Raw genomic sequence first — 24,650 nt, forward strand, 5'->3', positions numbered from 1 at the left:
CAAACCCATAAGAACAACCATGGCTGCCAAGCAGAGTTCCCAGAGACTAAACCAGTACCCAACCACTATACAGGGACTGTGCCATGGCTCCATCTGCATGTGTATCAGAGGATGGTCTTCTTGGGCACAAATGGAATGAGCAGCCCTTGGTCCTGCCTAGGCTGGGAAAGTGGATGGCTGGTGAAGGGAATACTTTTATAGCAGAGGTGGAGGGCGATGGTATTCAGACTTATTTCTGGAAAACAAGGAAGGAATAACATTTGAATTAGAAATGAAAAATATCCAACTAAAAATCAACAACAACAAAATGGTACTTTGAGCTTCGAATCAAAAAAAGCCACAGTCAGGAAACAGAGAATTGTATGCCTCTGGTTTTCTTCAAATATGCTTGGGGCCCAGGTAGGTTCTGGGCCTAGGCTGAACCAAGCAGGTTCCTGCCACTGACTGCTCCTCTATTCCTGTTTCCAGAGGCACCATGCAGATTAATATTGGGCCAGAGATGTGGGAAGAGCTGGTCAGAAGTTGCTTTATTTCCTGTGGTCTCAGGATTATCTGCATTCCAGGGTTTTCAGCATTTTCTGCCCCAGGATTTGGGTGCAGGATTCCCGATGGCTTTAAACTCCCTTATACCATGTTTATATGTCCTGGGAGGTATTACAGAAAAATTTATGTTTATCCTATTAATTTGGTCAAAACTGTCATCGACAGAGTATTTTTAGAGGTAACTATATATTTGACAGCAAGCATACACAGTGGGTAATGTATGCATGACAAAGTTGAAATTCAGAGTTGGAAACACAGTGCACAGTGACTGTATAAATGCCTGTGAATCTCAGTCTGACTGGGAAGTGATTTGATGCCCAGTCCCAATGAGAATGCAGAGATCCATCCCTCCCTGATAGCTGTGGGACTTCAGATGTTGACACTAATGATCAATAAAGAAGGTTCTTAAGAGTGAAGAGTTTGAGATTACTCCTTTATTGACCAGAATACATCCAATTTACTTGATAGTAACCAGATGCAGGCAGTCAATATGTAGAGACTATATCCTTATCAAAATAGAAAAGCAAATGAACAAAACAACAACAACAGATAAATAATAAATCTTCAAATGAATAGAAGGAAAACCAAATAACCAAAACAATTAAAAATTAACCAAACTTTAAATAGAAGAATTGCGCTAAGCATTCTTTTGCTGCTCCTTTTGCAGAATAGACTTATAGCCTGTGGCTTGCCTTGGAGACATAGTAGACAAGCAGTTAGTGATGGTAACAATCTTTTCGAGAGGAGTGGAAGTAGGTCTGTTTTGTTGGAGTGGGGGTATTAAGGAAAAAGCCTACCAATACTGAGTATAAATGATATTACAGACTTTGTCACAAAGTCTTTCCAATGTTGTGAACTGATCTCCATGAAACTCTTCTGGATGACCCATCAGGACAAGTACAAATTTACACGTGCACAGTCTTTCTGGATGACCAGCAGCTCTTGATTGATGTGCATCAGCACTTCTCTGAGTCCCCCTAAATGTGCACACTTGCTGGAGAGAGCTGAGGTGAAAGTACGGCCTATTCAATCCAAAGAAGTTAAACTAAAGGAGGAAAATGCAGTCCACAATTGCTATGGACACTACAGATGAGACGCAATAGTGGTGTATTTGCTGTGCACACTTAGTTCTCCTCCTGTAGCTCTTCTCTCCAAGGGAGATCTTGTCCTGGTCTGTGTCATGTTCGAGTTTCTGCTGGAGAATTTCAGACCTAGCAGAGCAAGGGAATAAAGATTTATTGAGTGGTTGTCAATTCAGCTCTCCCTCTTACATCAGCTCTATTCAGTTGGACTATCCAGCATGACCTGTCAGCTGAGGTCAGTCCCTGCATCCCCAAGTGACATAGAGTACCTGCGCTTGGATTTATATCTCAGCTTTTAACACTGCTAGAATTTGAACTGTGGACTATGCACTGTACTGGGATTAAGAGAAAAATGAGCATTTTTTCCCACTGGTCCAGGTATATGACATTGAATAATAACATTGTAGCTATGTCTGAATCTGAGTTCAAGAGAGGTATGAGCAACCTAGAATACCATATGGAATCCTTCTGGAGAACATGCCCAGAATTGAGGTGAAATTTCTGATTATGTTAGGACTGAAGGAACCTGCGTAGGTTCAATTTGTAACCACTGTATCTGCAAATACACAGAGAAGCCATCTCACATCAAATCCATGGGAATTGCATAGATCCTGTAATCACTGAGAATGTGCTCCATGCAAATCTTCCCAGCGTACACACGGACATTAAAGGTGATTGTGATGTAGAAAGAGAACAGCACTCCCGTAAGTCTATGGCTAGTGTAAGGCAATTTGTGAGAGGACAGAAGAGAAAATGCCCTCAGATCTTTCCGGAGAGATCACAGGAAGAAAGGAGTAGAACATAGCAAGAAATCCAGAGGATCATATATATTGTTTCATGGGCAAAATTCACATGAACTGTACCAGAACAATACTCTGAGTAGCTCTTTAACTGCCTGAGGCTGAAATCCAGGTGGGGTGGTCATCCACCCAAAAAGGGTATTTATATACGGAAGGATATTCAAGTGGCTTCTTCCAGCCTATGTTCCTACCTGAACATTAATGCTTAATGTAAAGATTCCCCAGGATTCGCTGGAGACATAAAAACAAATGTTGAGTGGGATATGTACATAGTGGCCAGAGCCTATAGACAGCTCAGTCAGTGATGTGCTGTCCTCCCATAAACCGTCATAGACTCAGGGTTCTTTCCCCATTAACAATCCGGCTTAGCAAGTCCCAAAGGCTGTGTAGAGCTGTCTTGTTGCTCAGCAAAGGATCATATGTTGGTGGTGGACTAGACTCTTGTTCTTGTTCACTCTTTCAGACTTTCCCCAAAGTGTGCAACTTCTTCTAATCGGAGCTGTCTTTACCATAGCCTGAGTGACTTCATGCCCAAAGCTAGAATCATAGGAAATCTCCATAACCAGGATCCAAATCAACAAATTTTCTCCCCGTAATGTGATTGTTCCACAGATAATTTGAATAAGTAAGTAAAAGCTTGCATGGATTATCTCACACTGAATCAGAATCTATGGAAGGGCTCCATCGTATGGTACACTTTTACTCCTTGGCTGATGGACTTCTGGATAGATTCTCCTTCAAGGTTACTCTGGGACAACTACAACATTGATGCTCCATAGTTGCAATGGCAATACCTACTCCTTGTTGTGGAATCACTGGGTTAACTAAAACTTCTGTTGCACTTTCTGAACATGGCTTCTCATAGGGCTACCTGTTCTTACACTGTCAGACCCATTTGAGGCTCATCATTTCTCCTAACCCATTGAGGCTGAAATTAACTGAGAGAAAATGATGTTGATCGACAGAACTTGCAGAATGCTACACAGATAACATAGAGGAGCGCTTTGGATTAACTGTGCACCTAAAGGGGTTCCTGAAACTGCCCTGTTCTTGCACCACAGCATAGCTATGGGACTTTTTCTGGATGACGATACAATTCCAAGCAACTCGAATTCTCAATGAATAAAATCCAAGCCAAACTCCCAGGGGAAGTTGTAGTGTGCCAAGGTAGCTCGAAAGAAATGGTAGCAGGCAATGTGGAAAGCAACCTTGGAGAAGACACAGTGAGTGACACAACCTTCCAGTGGGCTTTCACAATTCACAAAGAACAGAGAAGCAGAATAAACTCATGGATTTTTCTAGAGAAGCCTTGCCCTTACCTCCCAGTACTCCATTCCTTTGATGTGCTCCAAAGGATTTCAATGCAGATCAGTAGTTTTGCCCCTAATCACTTGAAAATCTAACTTTACAGGTGTTTTTGTGTCCTCTTTTTGGGGGTTGCATTTCTAAAGGATTTTATTGTCCTGCTTCTACACCATAACAAAAAGGGACCTGCAAGCTCTAGGCCTGTACCATTTGTTACCCCTGTGAAACACGACTCAGTTGAACATATTTCCACTCCTCCCCCAGACTTCACAAGATAATTCTGTTCTGAAATTTTTGGAAACAGAGTAAGTTAGTAATTTAAGTGTCCTTTTGCTGTACAGAGCTAGATGGAGATGCCAAATGACTGGGCAGCTCTATTTCATGTTTCATGGATGTAAAGTGAATGCTTAGAGTACTTTTCTCATGAAACTTGGAATTGAGGGAAACACAGGTTCACTACTGCAAACACACACACACACACACACACACACATACCCACACACACACACACACACACAAACACACACACACACACACACACAGACACAGATACACACTCGCATGCACAAATGAAAACTTTGCTCTTATGCAGCACATTTCCTGTTGAGTGAGGAATTAGTGGGAACAATGCTGTGTACAAGTCTCTTAGACTCAAGCAGGCTGTGCTGCCCTGGCCTGTACTCATTTCCACTTCAGGAAACCTTTCTATGCAGATACTTGCTGGTCCGACAAGTAAGTTACATGTTCTGCACAGATAGCCTAAACAACACAACATCAAATCCCCAAGAGAGAGATTTCTAGGAAAAGACTCCATCGAGCTCTATGCTGACTCATCATAGGCCCCTCACTAAAACTACCCTGTTTCCTTCATAGAAGACTTTGGAAGCATCAGAGAAGACAGTAACTCACGGTCAGTTACCAGGAACATTTCATGACATTAGAGTTCCTGTGATATTAAAACAACCTCTGTGTCAGTCAGAAAAAGGCTAAATAAATAACATACCCTGACTTTTCTGAAATGCAGCACTGTGTACAATATTGAGAGGGAATCTATCCTGAAAGAATGCAGTGCCCATGATATAGTCAGCAAAGCAATGTCAGCAGAGGGTTGCACTCTAGGATTCCATGCAATATCATGGAATAAGACAATCCAGAATCTTCCCCGGGGGATAACTCTGTTCAGGTAAAGCGAAGAAATCTAATCCTTATTTTTAAAAGAGCTGAATGGTTTAAGAATGTGTTGAGACAAATAAGAGAGGGGGCTCCACTTGGAACTGGACGAATGATGCAAAGACTGCTGGCCAGCACAAAACAGGAAGCTTCATGTTTGTTGAGAGACGTAGGCTTAAGGGACTAAGTTAGATAATGACTGGACAAAACTGCATGTCATGAACTGGCCTCCCCGCATGCTCCCTAAGATGCAGGTCAGCACAGCAATGCACCTTTCTTGGTGAGAATTGGGGGTACATACGGATAACTTTGTTCTTGAAGTCTCAAGTCTCTCATGCCAACCCTCAGCCTTTGAGAAACCTTTTCCACATCCTTGCTCTTCTAACCAGCTTCAGGTTGTAAGGCCCAGTTATGAACTCTCCAGGAGCACTCAAATAAGACAGGACTGACATGCTGATATACAGGCTCTGTAGTTACCCAAGATCTATGAAGCATGAAGTCACCATCTTCATATACAGGGACATGAGGGGAGGAAGAACAAAAGCCACCACAAATGACAATGAGAACCATTTCTTTGGCATTTCCAGCAGGCTCTCCTCCTTGAAAACTACTTACTTCTTGAGTCTCACATGATCCCTGTAAAGAAAATGAGCTCCGGGCTTTTGCTTCATCCCTCAAAGCCCTGTTCTAGTCTAAAGAGGGGCTCCCACATAGCACCCTCCATACATAATGGCACGTAGTGCTGTCCTGTGTGATCAACCTATCTCCTTTAATGAAGTGCAGACTCTCGAAGATCAGGAGCATTTGCTTTCCAAACATGCAGTTTCTTGAAAAGGGGCTATCTCCACAGAGAGCCTTGTAAACCATCACATGAATGAACACTTGGATGAGACCTAGGTCAGGACATGGATCAGTCAATAGACAGTTACATTGGTTTGTCTATGGTTATGGTAAGACCTGAGGACAACCTGACCCTGAGTCCTAACCCTACCTGCTGTTGCGTGGCTCTGGGGTCACAGATGTTCATTCCAGCCTCTTCACAGAGCCTCTTTGTCTCCACAGAGGATGCTGGCAGTTCAGTCTGCTCCACCAGCAGTTCTCTCTTCTCATTCAGCAAAATCTGTATATTGTTCTTCAATTGAGCTTGTTCACGCAGGAGCTGGGATTGCCTGATGCTGAACCACAAACAAAAAATGGTAAATCCCAGCCAGCTTCTATTTGCCTGTCACTCCTGCAAGTACAATCATCCCTTCAAGGGTCCTCATCCTCAGAAATCCCCAGAATAGAGCCACACTATACAAGTTAGCACCAATTAGAGGAGGTCAAATCCAGAGGACACATTCCACATGAATCAAAGTACTTCTGAAAATCCTGACACTAAGACGGTTTATATAAATCAAGGTAGAAGAGATGGTCCATAAGGGAGCTCGTATGTCCATGGTATGGTGAAACCATCTTCACGTTGTGGGGAAAGCCCCTCTGAGGGGGAGTTGAAGACCCAATAGCTATACAAACTTTCCATGTGTTTCTCATGGATCACAGATCTTTAAATCTCCTGTCAGAGTCCTAGAGATTCAGAGTTGATTGATACTCCCATCATGGTGCAAACCTTTTCTATCTAGAGGAACTTTAACGGGGAAAATAACAATTGGAGGGTCTTCTACAACCTTCACATGTACGACAACTGAGTCCAAGAGCTACAAATCTAAGACCCTTGCCAGGAGGCAGCCTTCTTGTTAAGAGTCAGACACTACAGAACCAGAGCCCTGACTTTGGTTCAAAGTCATACAGGACAGAAGCATTCCCTGCCTAGTGCTGGGTTCTCATCTCTGTCAGCGACTCACCGGTAGGAACTGTTCACTTGTATGAGCTCCTTGTACCTCTCCATGGCATCGCTTATTGAGTTGGTCATCATTTGCATAGCCATCATTCTCATCTCATGTTCAGATTGAAGGACTGGCAATTCGACATGCAGCCTGGGTTAGGTCATGGCCAAAGGAACAAATAATGTTTTGAACTCACGATTTCAGAATTAGGTGAAATGTAAATGAAAATATATAATAAAAAATTTCAAATTCAAGGAATGGTGGAAGGGAAGAAAGTGGCAAAGTCAAAAACCAGACCAAAACCCAACAGTGAGGCTCAATCCACAGAAAATATTTCTATGTACATAAGCAAACATTTGTTTTGAAATAAGGACTCCTTGGAATCCTGAGAGATATGGTTCTGCAAAGACTCACTATATAGGAGGGGGCAGAGCCTGAGAGCTGCCTGTTTGGGAATAACAACAGTCAAGACCACAGTGACCTTTCTAGGTCACAATAATCAATCCCTGGATAGTTAAAAAAATAAAAAACTAAAGACCAAAGCAGGTGAAACAAATTAGGTAAAATCAGACTGTTCTCTCTATTACTTAAACTCAGTATGTACCACATATTTGCTCCTTCAAAGTATTTGTACTGGTTAAGTTTATTATCCTGGGCACAGGACAACAGAGTCACGGTACCAGTTGGAGGGACCTGACCTTCAAGAGCTGGCAAGGTGAGCATGATGGAATTGACTAGTTCAGGAAGAAGATTCCTCCAGTCTGTGCCACAGCTTTGGGCCCAAGAGAAAACTGTGATGACCTTTCTCTTGTTTTGAAAGCAGGTATACTCAATCCTTGGTTTCTATCGTTACATGAATTCCCAGAGGGCATAACTAAGTTTGACCGGGAAGAGGATTTATAGCACCTCCTCCCGTCAGGAGAGTCCTGGGTGCCACCAAGGTATACTGAAGGAGCAAAGTGCTCTTTTGATCAGTGTGGGCCTCCACGTACTCATCACTATCATGACCTGCAAAGTGTTGATCAAACAAATCCTCAGACCCCATCAAAGGTCCCAGACGTCCTGATCCTGAGTAAAACACCACATGTACTTCCACATACATGCATACCAACCCATATCCAAACACATTTAGAATGCCAACTACATCCATGGAGGTGCCATAGAATCAGAGTATAATGAACAAATTCAGAGTAAAAGAGTGATGACATGCAGGCATTTCATTCACACACACAGTTTCAGCAAGTGTGACCAGGTCCTTCCAGCTGCTGACAAAACCAACGCTAATCCAAGGAGCTCAGGGTCAAGTACAAAAGAGGTTGACCCTAAACACACAGCACCTAGCTTATCTCACAAGCAAATGCTTGCCAAATCTCCTTAAAATCCAGGATGAGAGGTGAAACTTTCTCGTGCTATGAGTAAATCTCGAGGTAGCAGAGAGAGAGCGCAAGACAGTGAACAGGTTACTGGGCATAATGACTACCTGTGGTCCCACTCATCATAGATATAAAGATCCAGGATTTGATAAAGTTCATCCCTCTCGAATTGACACTTCTGGATTTCAAATTTGAGTTCCTCCAGTTCCTTTAGACACTCCTCTTGCTTACTGATGACATTTTGGGATGATGCCTTCCTACCAAAACCTGTAGACATATAAACCCAAGTGAATTTGCATATTTGATGGCCCGTGGGCAGAAAAGATCATTCTGAATTCGAAAAGGAGGTTGAGGAAGGGGAAATGGTAGAGACTGGGTGAATCCCTGAAAGAGCAGAAAAGCTTTCTTAAAGATTGATTCTTAAGCTATGTCCCTCTTCCCAACCTCTAATGCCATAAACGTGCCACACTCACTATTACACAACCCCCGGCACTGAAAGTTATTTTCTGACTGAGACATAAACATCTGCGACATTGTTATCTCATATCAGATGTGGTGCAGATAATCCTGGAGTTCATAATGACTTCATAATGCTTACCACCATCAAGCTCTAACCAAGTGTGGTCCAGCCCAAAGTGTCTGAGAACTCAATTCATGACTAGGGGTGCATCCTTCCTTGTTCTCGCCATCAGACACTTATGTAACCTACAGTAATCTAGAGGATGAAGTGCTTCAACTCCCAACCATGGATCGTCACATTGTTAATCCCACAGTGCCTCCTACTGCCATTCGTTGACACTCACAGTTAAAAAGCTTCAAGAAAAGACACTAAAGTCTTTCCACTTTATGGCTTTCTCTCAAATTAAAGAACAGGAACTCCTGACTCTTGGTTTGCCTTTGAAAAATCCCAAGGCTCCTGCTTGTAAGGCCTAGTCTTAGAAAGCACATCTCAAACCTACCTCTTTGAGGATGTTCCCCAACTCTGCCCACGACTCACCAAGCCTTCCCCAGAATGATTTCCTCCTTCCTGTGTCACTAGAGAGGGGGACAGCTTCTCTCTGACCTGGTGTGGTCTCTCCTTGATCAACACTTTCCTTCCGAAAAAGCCTGAGCAGCTGGCGAAACATGCCTGCTTGTGAACCCAAAGGGAACTGAAGTAATATCCCAAAGGCAGTTGGTGTCACCACAACACTGGTGACATCACAGAAGATTCTAGGGATCTCTTAGATACAATAGAGTGTCCAGTGAACGGCTTACTGGTAATGTCACTGGAAAATTCTATGGCCTACCTACCAACCAGCTCTCCCCTCACTGATGAATTTCTGTGGGGACCCTTTCCTCCAGTCTCCCATGTGTCACTGGGAATACCATTTGGCAACCTCTATTTCAAAGCTAGATATGTCTCTCTGCTTCATTAGAAGTCAACAATGCTTTTGCTGGGGAGGGTTGCTTACAACCCTGAATTGGAGAACAGATTTTTCTTAGCACCCAAATCTCTAGGGACTAAGGAGGAGGGAGATTTTTCTTAAAAGTAAATCAACTACTTGAGACAATGTATGTGACACACATTTCCATTCCTAAGCTTTTCCCTTCTTCTGGAGGCCAATATATTTCTTCTATACCTCTGAGTGTATACAACCTGGAAATATTTGCTTACTGTGCAGTCCTTGAAAGCCGACATTGTTTTCATTTACATATCCATGTATTTCTCAAAATCAATGGTCTATAATCCTATTTTTTTGCAATAAAAACTCCTTTTTCTTGGGAACATAGGGATCAACTACATGGCATATATAAAATAATAAATTTCTGTCTGTTTTATATATTATGTAGGACATCCTCCCTTTCTCATATATAACAAGACAATTAAATTGGACATCAGTGAGCAAATGTCAACCAGTACCTTGTGTTAAAACATTGTAACTATATAGCCATCACTTCTCCAATATCATTCTTCGTGAATAGACAAGTCTAGGCATGAGAATATTGGGGACTACACCATAAACTTTTACTTGTAGCAAACAGAAGAATCAGGAGGATGGAAAGGGAGTGGAATGGCCTGAGTTCAGGTTGAACCTCAATTTTAATGGGTCCATACGTTCAGGAGGGAGTCTATTTGGCATTGTGATATATGGATTCTGTCTTCTTATCATAGGTGTTATAATAATTCAACATGAATGTGTGGTATAATGCCACCCCACCTCAGAGATGTAAGAGTGAAAATCATGTCTGACCATTCTGGGAAGAACTCTGACTTTTACTACCATCTGGAGTTATACAACATCACTATACAAAGCTCAGAAGAGAGGGGTGCAGATGTGCGGGCCCTAGAAGTTGAGGATCTTTTCTTCTGATTAAGCCACTTGTTTTTCCTATGTAATATTTCCCTTGTTCTTTTACTAATGGTGGTTGACTTCTTTTCTGGCCTGAGGTAAACTGGAGTCCAATCTTTTGGATTACCGAACCTTCTATTTTTGAGATGACAGGCCCACCAAGGGTCCTACTGCATACAGAAGGTATGAATAAGTCTCAGGGGCTGGAGTAAGTTAAAAACGTCTGTGATAACAAAGAACTGATTAAGAAAACAAGAGCCCAGCTGCTCATCAAGATCACAGTTGTATGATAGTAAGAAAATGTGAATAGGGCATTGGGTGAAAGATAAATTAATTAGGAGGTCACAGGCTTAGAAGGGGTAGCCTTTGCTCTCAGTGGAGCTGCCATTCTTTCTGCCATTCCTCGCCCTCTGCCACAGGACCAGAGACTTCCCCATACAAATGGCTGGCCTTGCCAAAGACCTGGCAGGGCTTCTCCCTGTAGAATAGGACACATAGAGTCCTTGAGGACTCACCAAGAGGTCTTCTCCACACGGTTCCTTGTTGTCAAAGGGAAATGTTCCTGCAGAATCCTGCCATGGCAGCAGGAATTTCAACCTGGCTGCTCTTGGTCCAGCTCACTGGGTGCAGGCCTGAGGCCCAGGGGTATCTGGGGAGAGAAGCAGCATGCACTACCTCACAGCTCTCTCTTTGTTAGATGCAACTGCTAGGACTGTGATAGGATTTTTGTTTCTTTGTGTGTTTATTAGAAATACCTACAAAGCTGATTAAAGTTGCAACATGCCTTCATACCCAGAGTGCAGAATGTTTTTACATCGTTTTTGTTCCTGTTTTATGTTTGGATTTTGTCTTTTAATCCCCTCAGGAAATTTCCCTGTGCTTAGAATGTTAAGCACATGCTCCAGAGGGATCAATTATTCAAGTTCGACAAAGCTTTTGTTCTCACCATCACTCCACAGATGATGCCATTACTTACTTTGAAATAAGAAAACAGTCATAGAGAAGTAAATTAACCTGTAAGCTATCAAAGAAGAAACACATCATGATTGTGGAATGGCACCCCAGTATTTTGTATTTCCTAAGTTATTTTTATTTTAAACTTTTTTATTGGATTTTTTGGGTACATTTCATCTTTTTTAAATCCTTAAAGGTATCTTTTATTCCTCTCCTCCCATTTACAAGTTGGAATTTCACATGTAATTGGTAGTCCAGATAGTTGGGTCAATGGCTTAGATATCACCTTGGCCTAGTTTCCTTGGCATAAGCTGAATTAGAAGCAGACTCAAAGATTCAGGACCAACAAATAATAAATTCCACTACATCTGGATACCTAGCCTCACAGCCAGGGAGGGACTGTTTTTCCATTCACTATTTAAAAAAAAAGATGCAGTTCATTAACATATAAAAAATTTCTCAAGTATATTAAAGTGTTTACCATGGTCATACAGTTTTTCAAATACCTGGCCTTCATCTTTTTCCAAAACCTAAAATTTCTTTCTTATTCACATTTTTTGATTATTTTTTGGTATTAGTATCATTTTTTTAAATTTCAGTTTTTTTAATAGATATATATGTTTTATTCAAACATTATTCCCTTTCCCAGCTTTTGGTCCATAAGCCCCCCTGCCGTGCCCTCTCCCATATGTATGGTCCCCCAATCCATGCCACTTAGAAACCCCTTCCCGGACATTTCCCTGCACTGAGGGTCCAACCTTGTTAAGAACAAGGGCTTCCCCTTTCACAGGTGCCCCAACAAGGATATTCTCTCCTACATATGCAGTTGGACCCCTGGGTCAGTCCACGTATAGTCTTTTGCTAGTGGTTTATTTGGTTGGCATTGCTGTTCTTATGGGGTTGCAAGCCCTTCAGCTCTTTGAATCCTTCTTCTAATTCCCATAAAGGGCGTCCTGTTCTCAGTTTAGTAGTTTACTGCCAGCACTGACCTCTTGATTTGACATGCCCTGGATGTGTCTCTCAGGGGAGATGCATATTCTGTCCCTTTCAGTAAGCATTTTTTAGCTTCATCAATCTTACCTAGTTTTGGTGGCTGTATATATATGGGCCACATGTGGGGCAGACTCTGAATGGCTGTTCCTTCGGTCTCTGCTTTAGATTTGGCCTCCATATCCCCTCCTATGGATATTTTTGTTCCCCATTTTAGGAAGGAGTGGGAGCATCTGCACTTTGGTCATCCTTCTTCTTGAGTTTCCTGAGATCTGTAGATTGCATCTTGGGTAATTCGAGGTTTTGGTCAATATCCACTTATCAATGAGTGCATACTGTCAATGAGGGCTTCTGAGTACCTGGAAGAGAATGAGGGACAAGAGATGTGAAGAAGGACTCCAAGACAAGAGTCTGATCAAGGCGACAATTTTATTTTTCCCCAAGGCTGAATTTGTAGCATAAAATGGATAACAGAGAGAGGAGAGTAGTAAGAAACATTTACCCACGCCAAGGACACAATATTCATGTGGTCAGGGAATCGGCTGATGTTGACAGGTTGTCAGAAAGGTCACAGGTTTGTAATATCTATTAGTCAGCAGGATGTTGTTTTTTCAGAAAGGTTACAGGTCATGACTTTGGGTATCTTAATGTCAGACGTTATCATATGATTATTCATCTTGACCACCACATTTGTATTAGTCTTCTGCAGCTGGCTGGCTATTTTCCATGAACCCAGTCATACTTAATGCTAACCATAATAATAACATCAATAATGGAGGGCTTCAAGGCCATCGCTCCCAAGAGCATACCAAGTGTGTTTTTCTGTGATTGGGTTACCTCACTGTGGATGATATTTTCTAGTTCTTTCCATTTGCCTATGAATTGAACGTAGTCATTGTTTTTGATAGCTGAGTGGTACTCCATTGTGTAGATATACCACATTTTTCGAATAAATTCCTCTGTTGAAGGGCATCTGGGTTCATTCCAGCTTCTGGCTATTATGAATAAGGCTGCTATGAACATAGTGGATCATATGTGTTATTGTATGTTGGAGCATCTTTTGAGTATATGCCCAGGACAGGTATAGCTGTGTGCTCAGGTAGTGCAATGTCCAAATTTCCAGGAACGTTCAGACTGATTTCCAGAGTTCTTGTACCAGTTTGCAATCCCAGCAATAATGGACAAGTGTTCCTCTTTCTCCACATCCTCGCCAGCATCTGTTGTCACCTGATTTTTTGATCTTAGACATCCTGACTGGTGTGAGGTGGATTCTTAGGGTTGTTTTGATTTGCATTTCTCTGATAACTAAAGATATTGGGCATTTCTTTAGGTGCTTTTCAGCTATTCTATATTCCTCAGCTGAGAATATTTTCTTCAGCTCCGAACCCCATTTATTAACAGGGGTGTTTGGCTCTCTGTACTCTAACTTCTTCTGTTTTGTGTATACTTTGGATATAAGCCCTCCATCAGATGCAGGATTGGTCAAGATTTTTTCCCAATCTGTGGGTTGCCTTTTTGTCCTAATGACACTGTCCTTTGCCTTACAGAAGCTTTTCAGTTTTATGAGGTCCCATTTGTCGATTCTTGATCTTAAAGCATAAGCCATTGGTATTTTGTTTAGGAAATTTTCCTTAGTGCTCATGTCTTCGAGACTCTTCCCTACTTTTTATCCACTACTTTTAGTGTATCTGGTTTGATGTGGAGGTCCTTGATCCACTTGGACTTAAGCTTTGTACAGGGTAATAAGAATGGGTCAACTTGCATTCTTCTACATGTTGACCTCCAGTTGAATCAGCACCATTTGTTAAAAATACTATCTTTCTTCCATTGGATGATTTAACTCCTTTGTCAAAGATCAAATGACCATAGGTGTGTGGGTTCATTTCTGTGTCTTCAATTATGTTCCACTGAGCTGCCGGTCTGTATGCCAATACCATTCAAACTATTGCTCTGTAATACTGCTTGAGGTCAGAGATGATGATTCCCCCAGAAGTTCTTTTATTGTTGAGTAGAGTTTTGCTATTCTGGGTTTTATGTTATACCAAATGACGGCAAATTGCACTTTCTACCTTTATAAAGAATTGAGTAGGAATATTGTTGGTGATGGCATTGAATGTGTAGATTGCCTTTGGCAAAATGGTCATTTTTTACCATATTCATCCTGCCAATCTATGAGCATGGGAGATCTTTCAATCTTCTGAGACCTTCTTCAATTTCTTCAGAGATTTGAAGTTCTTGTCATACAGATTTTTTACTTGCTTGGTTCAAGTAACAGCAAGTTATTTTATATTATTTGGGACTATTGTGAAGGGTGTCATTTCCCTAATTTCTTTCTCAGCCTGTTTACCCTTTGAGTAGAGGAAGACTACTGAATTGTTTGGGTTAATTTTATACTCGGACAGTTTGCTGAAGTTGTTGATCAGGTTAAGTAGTTCTCTGGTAGAATTTTGGTGTTGCTTAAGTAGACTATCATATCATCTTCAAATATTAGTGTTTTGACTTCATCCCTTCTAATTTTTTCCCTTTGACCTACTTTCATTGTTTGATTGCTATGGCTAGGACGTTAAGTACCATATTGAAAAAGTAAGGAAAGAGTGGGCAGCCTTGTCTAGTCCCTGATTTTAGTGGGATTCCTTCAATTTTCTCAGTTTAGTTTAATATTAGCTACTGGTTGGATGTATTTTGCCTTTTCCTATATTTAGATATGGGCCTTGAATTCCTGATCTTTCCAGGACTTTATTAATGAAAGGGTAATGAGTTTTGTCAAATGATTTCTCAGCATCTAATGAAATGATCATGTGGTTTTGACTTTGTTTATATGATGAATTTCGTTGATGGACTTCCGTATATTAAACCATCCCTGCATCCTTGCCATGAGGCCTACTTGACCATGATGGATGATTGTTTGGATGCGTTCTTGGATTCAGTTTGCAAGAATTTTATTGAGCGTTTTTGATCAATTTTCATAAATCAAATAGGTCTGAATTTCTCTATCTTTGTTGTATCTTTGTGTGGTTTAGGTATAAGAGTAATTGTGGCTTCATAGAAGGAGTTTGGTAGTGCTCTGTCTGTTTCTATTTTGCGGAATAGTTTGGACAGTATTGGTATGAAGTCTTCTATGAAGGTCTGATAGAATTCTGCACTAAATCCATCTGGTCCTGGGCACTTTTTGGATGGGAGATGTTTAATAACAGTTTCTATGTCTTTATGAGTTATGGGGTTGTTTTGATGGTTTATTTGTTCCTGATTTAACTGTGGTACCTGGTATCAGTATAGAAAATTGTCAATTTCCTCCACATTTTCCAGTTTTATTGAATATATGTTTTTGTAGTAGGATCTGATGATCTTTTTAATTTCTTCAGATTTTGTTGTTATGTCTCCCTTTTATTTCTGATTTTATTAATTTGGATACACTCTCTGTGACCTCTGGTTAATATGGCTAAGTGTTTATGTATTTTGTTGATTTTCTCAAAGAACCAGCTCCTGGGTTTGCTGATTCTTTTGATACTCGGTTTTGTTTCTGCTTGTTTGATTTCAGCCCTGAGTTTGATTATTTCCTGCCTTCTACTCCTCTAGGGTTTATTTAATTTTTTCTAGAGCTTTTAGGTGTGCTGTCAAGCTGCTGACATATGCTCTCTCTTGTTTCTTTTTGCAGGCACTCAGAGCAATGAGTTTTCCTCTTAGCGCTGCTTTTATTGTGTCCCATAAGTTTGGGTATGTTGTATCTTCATTTTCATTAAATTCTAAGAAGTCTTTAATTTCTTTCTTATGTCTCCAATGACCAAGTTGTCATTGACTTCAACTTCCATGTATATGTGGGCTTTCTGTCCTATTTGTTGTTATTGATCAGCAGCCTTAGTCCGTGGTTTTTTGAAAGGATGCATGGGATTATTTCTATCTTCCTGTACCTGTTGAGGCTTGTTTTGTGACCGATTATATGGTCACTTTTGGAGAAGGTACCGTGGGATGCTGATAAGAAGGTATATCCTTTGGTTTTAGGGTGGAGTGTTCTATAAATATATGTTAAATCCATTTGTTTCATAACCTGTTAGTCTTTCTGTGTCTCTGTTTAATTTCTGTTTCCCTGATCTGTCCATTGATGAAAGTGGCGTGTTTAAATCTCCTACTATTATTGTTTGTGGTGCAATGTATGATTTTTTTGAGCTTTAGAAAGGTTTCTTATTGTTTAGGGACACAACTGCTATATACTTGACAAATATAGCAATCAACCAGAATATCCGTAGAAAGCATGTGACTGTGGCCACATGAGGATGAGTTTCTTTCAAAGATCATCATGATTTTTGGTAAGATCTTCCCTGTAATTGGTGGCATGGCTTCCCACAAACATGGTCCAGTTGTCTAGAATCTCCTCCTTGGTCAGCATCTCATCCTTGTTCTTATCTGACTCATACACCAGATGCTGGGCCTCAGCCTGTGCATGGTCATAGTACTGAGGGAGGATCCAGTGGTGAATCTCATCCTAGTCCAGTTTCCCATCCTTGTTCAGATCTGGGAAATCATTGAACTGCTCCCCAGACAAAACCCAGTCGGTCTCAGGGCAATTGTCCTCGTGAGAAAAAGATGTCCACAATGTACTCATCCTGGTCCACAAAACCATCCCCGTTCTTGTCGATATTCTCCAGCGTTTCCAGAACTACAATCTCCTTCATATGTTCTAAATCCTCTTAGTGCAGAAAAGCAATGAACCCGTCCTGAGTAGCTGTCAGGTCACCATCAAGGCCTTAAACCTCCTCTCATCTCGTGGAGGCACCTTTTTAAAGTTGTGATGATCAGAGCTATCTTGGAATTCAGCAAAGGTTTCCCAGGTAGTAGCCATAGGTAGCCTGCTTGTATTCTTCCCAGGAGATTTTTCATCTATGTCCCTATCATAATCCTTCCAGAGTTTAGCCACCTTTGGGTTGATGTATCTTTTCTGTACCTGTTTGATCCAAACTTTCAGGTCCTCAGTAGTAACAAGGCTGCCTTCATCACTGTTGATTGGATCAACAATTTTCCCCAGCCTCTCCTGCTCTCGTCCAGGATTAGCTATCAAAGGTCTTGGAGTCGTCCTTGCCCAGGAAGACCTCATGATCGTACAGGAAGCTGTACTTATTCTCTGGTGGCCATTCGCCCTGCTCTGAATCAGGACAAACCATGTGCTCCTTGCTCATCATGCTCTTGGCCATGAACGCCAGGACCAGTGCCAGCAGCAGCCCATGGAGAGTCCCAGGCTGACACCATGTACCACAGTCGTGATCAAAGGGAGGCAGCAGGGAAGTAGGTGCTCAGAGCAGCTTATCCGCTGTCCCTTCCCCAGAGAGGGCTTTTGTTACATTTCAAACGTTATCCGTTTTCCTGGTTTCCACAAAACCCCTTATAAAACCCCCTCCCCCTTCTACTGTGAAGGTGTTACCACACCCACCCAAACACCCAGGCCTATCTGCCTCCCTGTTCTGGTTTCCCCTACACTGGGGCATCAAGCCTTGACAAGACCAAGGGCTTCTCCTCCCATTTGTGCACAAGAAGGCCATCCTCTTCCACACATGCAGCTGTAGCCATGGGTCTGTCCATGTGTACTCTTTGGATGGTGATTTTGGGTGCTGGGAGCTCTGGGTGTATTTTAGTGTTGTTCTTATGGGGCTGTAAACCCCTTCAGCTCCCTCAATCCTTTCTCTTACTCCTCCATTGGGGACCCTGGTCTCAGCTGAATGGTTGGCTGCAAGTATCTGCCTCTGTATTTGTCATGCTCTTTACCCCACTCTTTTGAGCAGATCACCACAGAGCAACGAAGATGTATTGTCTTGGCATGATGATGTACGGACAAATAGATGATTTCTTAATTCTTATGATGGTTCTATAAGAGTTCCTAAAATAGATTAGTAATTTTAGGCTCCTTTATAATGGGACAGCTATTATGTTTTCTCTGGTAATCAAAATTGCATTGAGAACTCTTCCTTCTAAAAGTTTCATGAGTGAATTGCTTCTGCAATACCAAGCAGGCATCTACAAATTAGAACCCATGCTAAGAGGGTATAAACCAATTAACCAAAGTTCATAAAAAGAGAACTAATGATTTACTATAGGTGCAAGGACTGAACATAAATAATTGACTGGATTTGCCTATAGGAAATTTCACTTATTCTTTTCTCATAAAAATTACAGCTTTTAACTCTCCATGAACATGCAGAGCCAGTGACAGATGGTGACGGTTTATCCTGATGATTACTCTTCATGGATATGCATGTAAACATTCCCTGTCCTAAACTGATTATCCAACTTATGATTTGAATTCCTGTGCAAACTTGTGGTGACCTTTTCACCATGTGATGCTGTGTTCAGAAAGATATACAAATGCTGAGGACAAAGAGAGAGAAAGCTTTTTAGACAGAACTGAACTGAAGAGAACAGAACTCAAGAAGAACTTAGAAGTAAAGGCATAGCGTTGAGAGTAAGGCATTGAGAGTAAGGAAATTATTGTGTCATAAGAGCAAGAGGAAAGGAGATAAGAAGAAGAGAGCAAGGAGAACCTTATAAGTCAAACTTTATGGAGGCAAACCTTTGTAGAAATTTTAGGAAAACGGAAGAACTTATAAATAAAGGTTAAACTCACTGCTCTTCAGTCTTCAGCCTGGCTCACTGGCTAGCCTCTGCTCTTCAGTCAGGCTCACTGGCTAGCCTCTGCTCTTCAGCCTGGCTCACTGGCTAGCCTCTGCTCTTCAGTCAGGCTCACTGGCTAGCCTCTGCTCTTCAGCCTGGCTCACTGGCTAGCCTGTGCTCTTCAGTCAGGCTCACTGGCTAGCCTCTGCTCTTCAGTCAGGCTCACTGGCTAGCCTCTGCTCTTCAGTCCGGCTCACTGTCTACCCTGTGCTCTTCAGTCAGGTTCCCTGGCTAGCTTCTGCTCTTCAATCAGGCTCACTGGCTAGCCTCTGTTCTTCAGTTAGGCTCACTGACTAGCCTCTGCTCTTCAGTCAGGCTCACTGGTTAGCCTCTGCTCTTCAGCCTGGCTCACTGGTTAGCCTCTGCTCTTCAGTCAGACTCACTGGCTAGCCTCTGCTCTTCAGCTAGGCTCACTGGCTAGCCTCTGCTCTTCAGCCTGGCTCACTGGCTAGCCTCTGATCTTCAGTCAGGTACACTGTCTAGCCTCTGCTATTCAGTTAGGCTCACTGGCTAGACTCTGCTTCTCAGCTGGGCTCACTGGCCTATGGGGCCCTAGCACATCGCTTAACCATCTGCTCATGACTGCCTGACCACACTGACCACCTGACCGGTCGCCCTGACTTCTTAAAGTCATTCTCTAGAAAGAGCACAAGAAACCAAAGAGAAACACCACAGCAAACTTTTCCCATGGGCTCTGCTTTAACCTTAAGTGCTTTCATTATTTCTTTAAAAGAGTGAAATATAATTTCGGCTATTCATATGGCCAAGAGAGCTGTGCAGTAGTCATTGCTTTAGGGAATTTGGTGCTAAATCAAAAGATTCCTTTATTCTATCATGATGTTATCTGTATGCTGTAAGATGTATGTTTAGAAAACACAACACCAAATTCCTAAAATCTAGATGTTTTAATTCATCAGCTCATGGAGAAACATAACTGCTTCCTATCTAGACTGGGCTTTTTTGCTATAATGCAGGTACAATCAATTTTCCACACTACTTCCATGATTTTCAAGAATGTTTAAGAGAAAAATAAGTTGAACATAATGGCCAGAAAGGGGGTTCTGTCAAGTTGTCTTATGTGGGACAAGATACCAAACTATGATGGTAAACCTAAAACCACCTGTTCCCAAAACTAAGAGTAGTTACAGAAAATACATACTTTCTTATCATTCCTCCTCCCCAATGATCAGTGATTTAATGAGCACCTACAAGATCCTAGCACTGCGCATCTAAGTGTGTAATGGTGAATAAAAAACTTAATAAAAAGCCTCATTAAGGAATAAAGAAAAATGAAACATAACTTTGAAACTCAGAATTCAATATAAGCAAAACCACCATTTCTTCTACTGGTGATTTCTGAAAACTTCATCATTTTTTCCATGGGCTTCTACAGTAATGATACTGAGTCTTGATTTGGTAAATCACAAAAAGCAAGTCACACTTCTTTCTTGGCTCCCACAACTGTCAAAGGGAACAACACTGTTGCTGTCCATTGTGCTTCCCTATCAATCCTGCTATGGATGGTAATACATTCCAGTCTTTTCAATGTGAAAACAGGCCACCACTTGAGGGCAAAGGTTATTAAAATTACCCAAACCGGTATATTCTCTAAAATTTTCACATAGCATTTTACTGATATCACAATGTAAATTCACCACAAATATTTAACCAATGAAAATATTGAATAGCTCTGCAAATAGGAGCGATAATCATATATACTTGAAAACAACTATTATGGAAACAAAGGACGTACTAGGAGAAAAGATACATCACTAAAAGCTACACAAGCAGCAAAAAAGACACTACATTTCTTGGTTTAAAAGTTAGGTGATACACTTGATCTTTAAAGACAGGCAATGTACTTGATCTTTAAGCCCTTTAACTGTGCCCTGTCCACATAGAAACTGCAGTAGATGACAATCTTTTGTAAGATTTATTTATTTATATGTGAGACAATGCATCTGTCTTCAGACACACCAGAAGAGGGCATCAGTACTCATTATAGATGGTTGTGAGCCACCATGTGGTTGCTGGGATTTGAACTCAGGACCTCTGGAAGAACACTTGGTGCTCTTACCCACTGAGCCATCTCTCCAGCCCTCACGTCGGCCTCTTACACAGCATCACAGTAGTCTATTTCACTAGATGGATCCAGGGCGATAACAGAGAAACTTTCACAGTTCCTGAGCACTTCTGAGTTCAAATACCACCAGTGCCCACTCTGTGTTGTTGGCACATTCTGACCTGTCTCCTAAGAGTTGTCAGCCACAAAAGGGACGGGTTAGCCCCAGACAGCATTCACTGCCCAATCCTAAAAACCCCATCGATTCTGAAAAAGCAATATTCCATGCTTGCTCCATATTTGAGGAAGCCAAATGGTTGATCTGGCTCAAGGGTCTACTTTTCTTAGCTCATCAACTTTCTTTTTCCACTTCTTGTCACAAGAAATTTTTTTTTTTATGCTGCAACTACACTGCCTTGTTTGAAGGAAACCACCATCAACTCTGGGTGCCACCTCTTAATATTTAAAATTCACAAAATAATTCATGGCTTTCTAATCAGCACCATGGAAAATAAACAAAAACAAGCAAAACCATTCCACAGGAACTTGCTGATCTGGAGGGCTGCTCATAGCAGGCAGGAAAGAATTAAATTATGCAGAACTGTAATCTCTCAGAGCTTTGGAGGCTAAAAAGGAGGAAATCTCTGTTTATGTTCCCTTTTTCTGAGGAATTGAAGGAGGGTATTTTACATCCTCCAAATACAATCTCTTGCAAGGGGCAACCAATTACAAAGTAGATCAGAAGAAATCTATTAAATAATAATTCATTGCCTGAGGTTTTAAGAAAATATTTTCCCATGATCCCCGTCCTTTAGCATACAATGGAAACATTACAGGGAGTGTGCCACCAGGCTAAGCTGCCTCTGAAAAGCCTGTCCTGCCCTGGCAGGTACAGGCCATTCAATTCCAAGTCATCTGGAGAGTGGTGACAGCCCCAAGTTGCTCTGGGGATGTCAGAGCACAGCTCTCATGCACACTCCAGACCACCTCTCCACTCTTTTCCAATACACAGGCTTTCCAATCCCTGTTTCAGCTCTCCATCCATCCCTGAACACTCCCTTCCCCTACCCAATGGGCTCACTTTGCATTGCCTCCTTCTGCCACTGCTTTCCCAGGGCGGGGGAGGGGGGCCAGAAGGAGCCTAAGGAGGGGCGCGGGTCTCCTACCTACCTTGATAATGCTGCTCTTAAGGTGCAGCCCGCCCTGCTTGCTGCTTGCTGTCCCTGGGGACCAGACCGGAGGTCTGGCAAGGGGTCTGCCCGAGCGCCACGCCTCCTGGTCCCCTGGCAGGGCTGGCCTGGGATTAGTCCCTGGACACTGCGAGGCTGCAGTCTCCGTTGGAAACCCCGCCGCTGTCATAGCGCGCCCTCCGGTGTCCGAGGTGACCCCCACGCCATTACCGCCACCTTCCCTGGTCTCTTCTGCTTTTCCTTTTCTTTTTTTCTTTTCTCTTTTTGTTCGCGATGTGGCGCCTGCGAAGAGCTCGCCTCCAGCAAGGAGGACATCGTGCAGGCAGAATCACCTCAGGGCCCTGCCGGGGTCGGAGAGGGAGAGAGAGGAGTCAGCTTGGGCGGCGGCGCCCCGGCTGCCCGCACCAGCGGAAGGAAAACTCGCCCAGGAACACGCGCTGCTGCGGGCGCCAAATATAACGCGCGCGCCCCGTCCCCTCAGGCCACGCGCTCACCCACGAGCTCCGCCTGACCTGAGGCCCGGCTCGGGCGCGGTCGAGCGGCGGGGTGGGAAGGACACGTGTGCCCACTCCGTGGGGCAGACAACACCGGGAGGCGCGACACCGGGAGGCCCGTGGTGCGGAGCTCCGGGCTCCGCCCAGGCCTGTCAGTACCCTCTCAATGCTCTGCGGAGGCCAGGGCGGCTTCTTCAGGCCTCCAGGCCCACTGTGACCAACCCGAGGCCATCACAGCCAGAGCTTCCAGCTGCCCCAGGCTGGAGGCTTGGGCATGGCGATTGTGGTTGCCACTCTCCTAGGCCAGCTCAGCAGGGCACAAGCCACCACCTGCTGTCCTCCCCTGAAGGCATCCTGATGGGGCTGAGAGCCCACATCCAGCAGGCAGCCTCAGTGCTCAGGGCCATGGTCTTGGGTCTGCACCTTGTTGCCAGCCCCTCACACATATGGCAGCATCACACATATGGCTCCTTCTACCAACTGCCACTAATTACCATTTGGACATTCCATCACAGTGTTCTCAAGAAGAAAGATGCAAACAAACACGAAAAGAATGAAATTTAGAATCTTTTTTATCAGGCTGGAGAGATGGCTTGGTGGTTAAGAGCACTGCTTCTCCAGTGCTCCCAAGTTCAATTCCCAGCAACCACATGGTGACCTACAACTATCTGTAGTGGGATCCAATGCTCTCTTCTGTCTGAAGCTCTCTTCTGACATGTAGGCACACTCACAAACAGAGTGTTCATGTACAGAAATAAATAAATCTTTAAAAATAAAACCTTCTAATCAGTTAATGTATCTACATCTAGAAGCTAGAAAAGGGTCACAGCAATATTAAAAATAATTCAGAAATGGTAAAGGGATGTACGAGAGTCACAAAATTCACTGGGCAAGATGGTGTATGCCTGGAATCCCGACACTCACAAGGCTGAGGTAGGTGGATTGCCTTGATTTCAAGACTAAAGTGTGAGACCTTGTATTAGAAAACAAAACAATTGGGGAGGGGATGGAGAAAGAGACAGAGAGACAGAGAGACAGAAGAGACAGAGAGACAGAGAGACAGAGAAAGACACAGAGAGAGACAGAGACAGAGAGAGACCTCGATGTCATTTCCTGCACTGATGACAAGCTACTGAAGAATGTGAATGTCTCCTACCAAACACTGAGATAATGCGAATGACAGAATGGGTTTCTTATTAAGATATCATAAACTATAGATGGAAAAGTAATGTATAATAATTAAAAGAGAAATCAGACATTGGAAAGCCTAAATTTAGAGGACTGTATATGTTGAAGTCTTAGGGGAGGGGATGTGCCGATGTGGGGGAGAGAATAATCAGAATAAATTACATATGCATATAAAAATGTTAACTAAGAGCAACCAATTAAAAGAGAAAAGCAGGTTTATTTTACAATGAAATTGAGTTCCCATATGACACTATGTAACATTTTGTAAATTGATTATATGAATTATCTGCAAGAAAAAATCAATTGTTATTAAAGATGTGGTTGTGTTCATATTAATTACAAATGTTTTAAATTCTTTTTATTTATTTGCTAATTTATTGATTGATTTTTTTTTAAGATAGGGTTTTCCTATATAGACCAGGTTGACCTCAAAAAAGAGATCCACCTGCCTATACTTCCAAAGAGTTAGGATCAAAAGTGTATACACACACATGAAAGTTACATTCTTAAAGTGATAAAAAAAAAGTACAGTTATCAACTTGGTACAATTATTGAACAGTGATCAAGTGAATGGAAATATCAGAAACACATTTAAGGCATTAGGTCACTGTTGTTAAAAGGATCTTGAGCAGCATATATAATTCAAATCATCCAGGAGACACATTTTGAAAAAAATCAAGAAA

At 42.4% G+C, this 24,650-nt stretch overlaps 1 protein-coding gene across 4 annotated transcripts in view; it reads right to left on the minus strand.

Annotated features, from left to right (window-relative positions):
• Nucleotides 1-962: 962 nt before the first annotated feature.
• LOC148003452 (disks large homolog 5-like) overlaps nt 963-24,650 on the minus strand; it is a 34,087-nt gene continuing 10,399 nt past the window's right edge. The window contains exons 1-6 of one of the 4 annotated variants that reach the window (XM_087568723.1): nt 22,266-22,533; nt 12,467-12,735; nt 8,207-8,366; nt 6,745-6,876; nt 5,892-6,075; nt 963-1,754 (exon numbers count right to left, since the gene is read on the minus strand). In XM_087568723.1, the coding sequence (XP_087424849.1) occupies nt 1,749-1,754; nt 5,892-6,075; nt 6,745-6,876; nt 8,207-8,366; nt 12,467-12,557 (573 nt within the window). In that variant the 5' untranslated portion in view covers nt 12,558-12,735; nt 22,266-22,533 and the 3' untranslated portion in view covers nt 963-1,748. Of the gene's footprint in view, nt 1,755-5,891; nt 6,076-6,744; nt 6,877-8,206; nt 8,367-8,572; nt 8,588-9,096; nt 9,303-12,466; nt 12,736-22,265; nt 22,534-24,650 lie in introns of those variants that run through there. The other 3 variants (XM_087568722.1, XM_087568725.1, XM_087568724.1) reach the window with 3 other exon arrangements.

Source organism: Rattus norvegicus, chromosome 9 (assembly GCF_021556685.1).
Source record: "Rattus norvegicus strain SHRSP/BbbUtx chromosome 9, alternate assembly SHRSP_T2T, whole genome shotgun sequence".
Taxonomy (NCBI): Eukaryota; Metazoa; Chordata; class Mammalia; order Rodentia; family Muridae; genus Rattus; species Rattus norvegicus.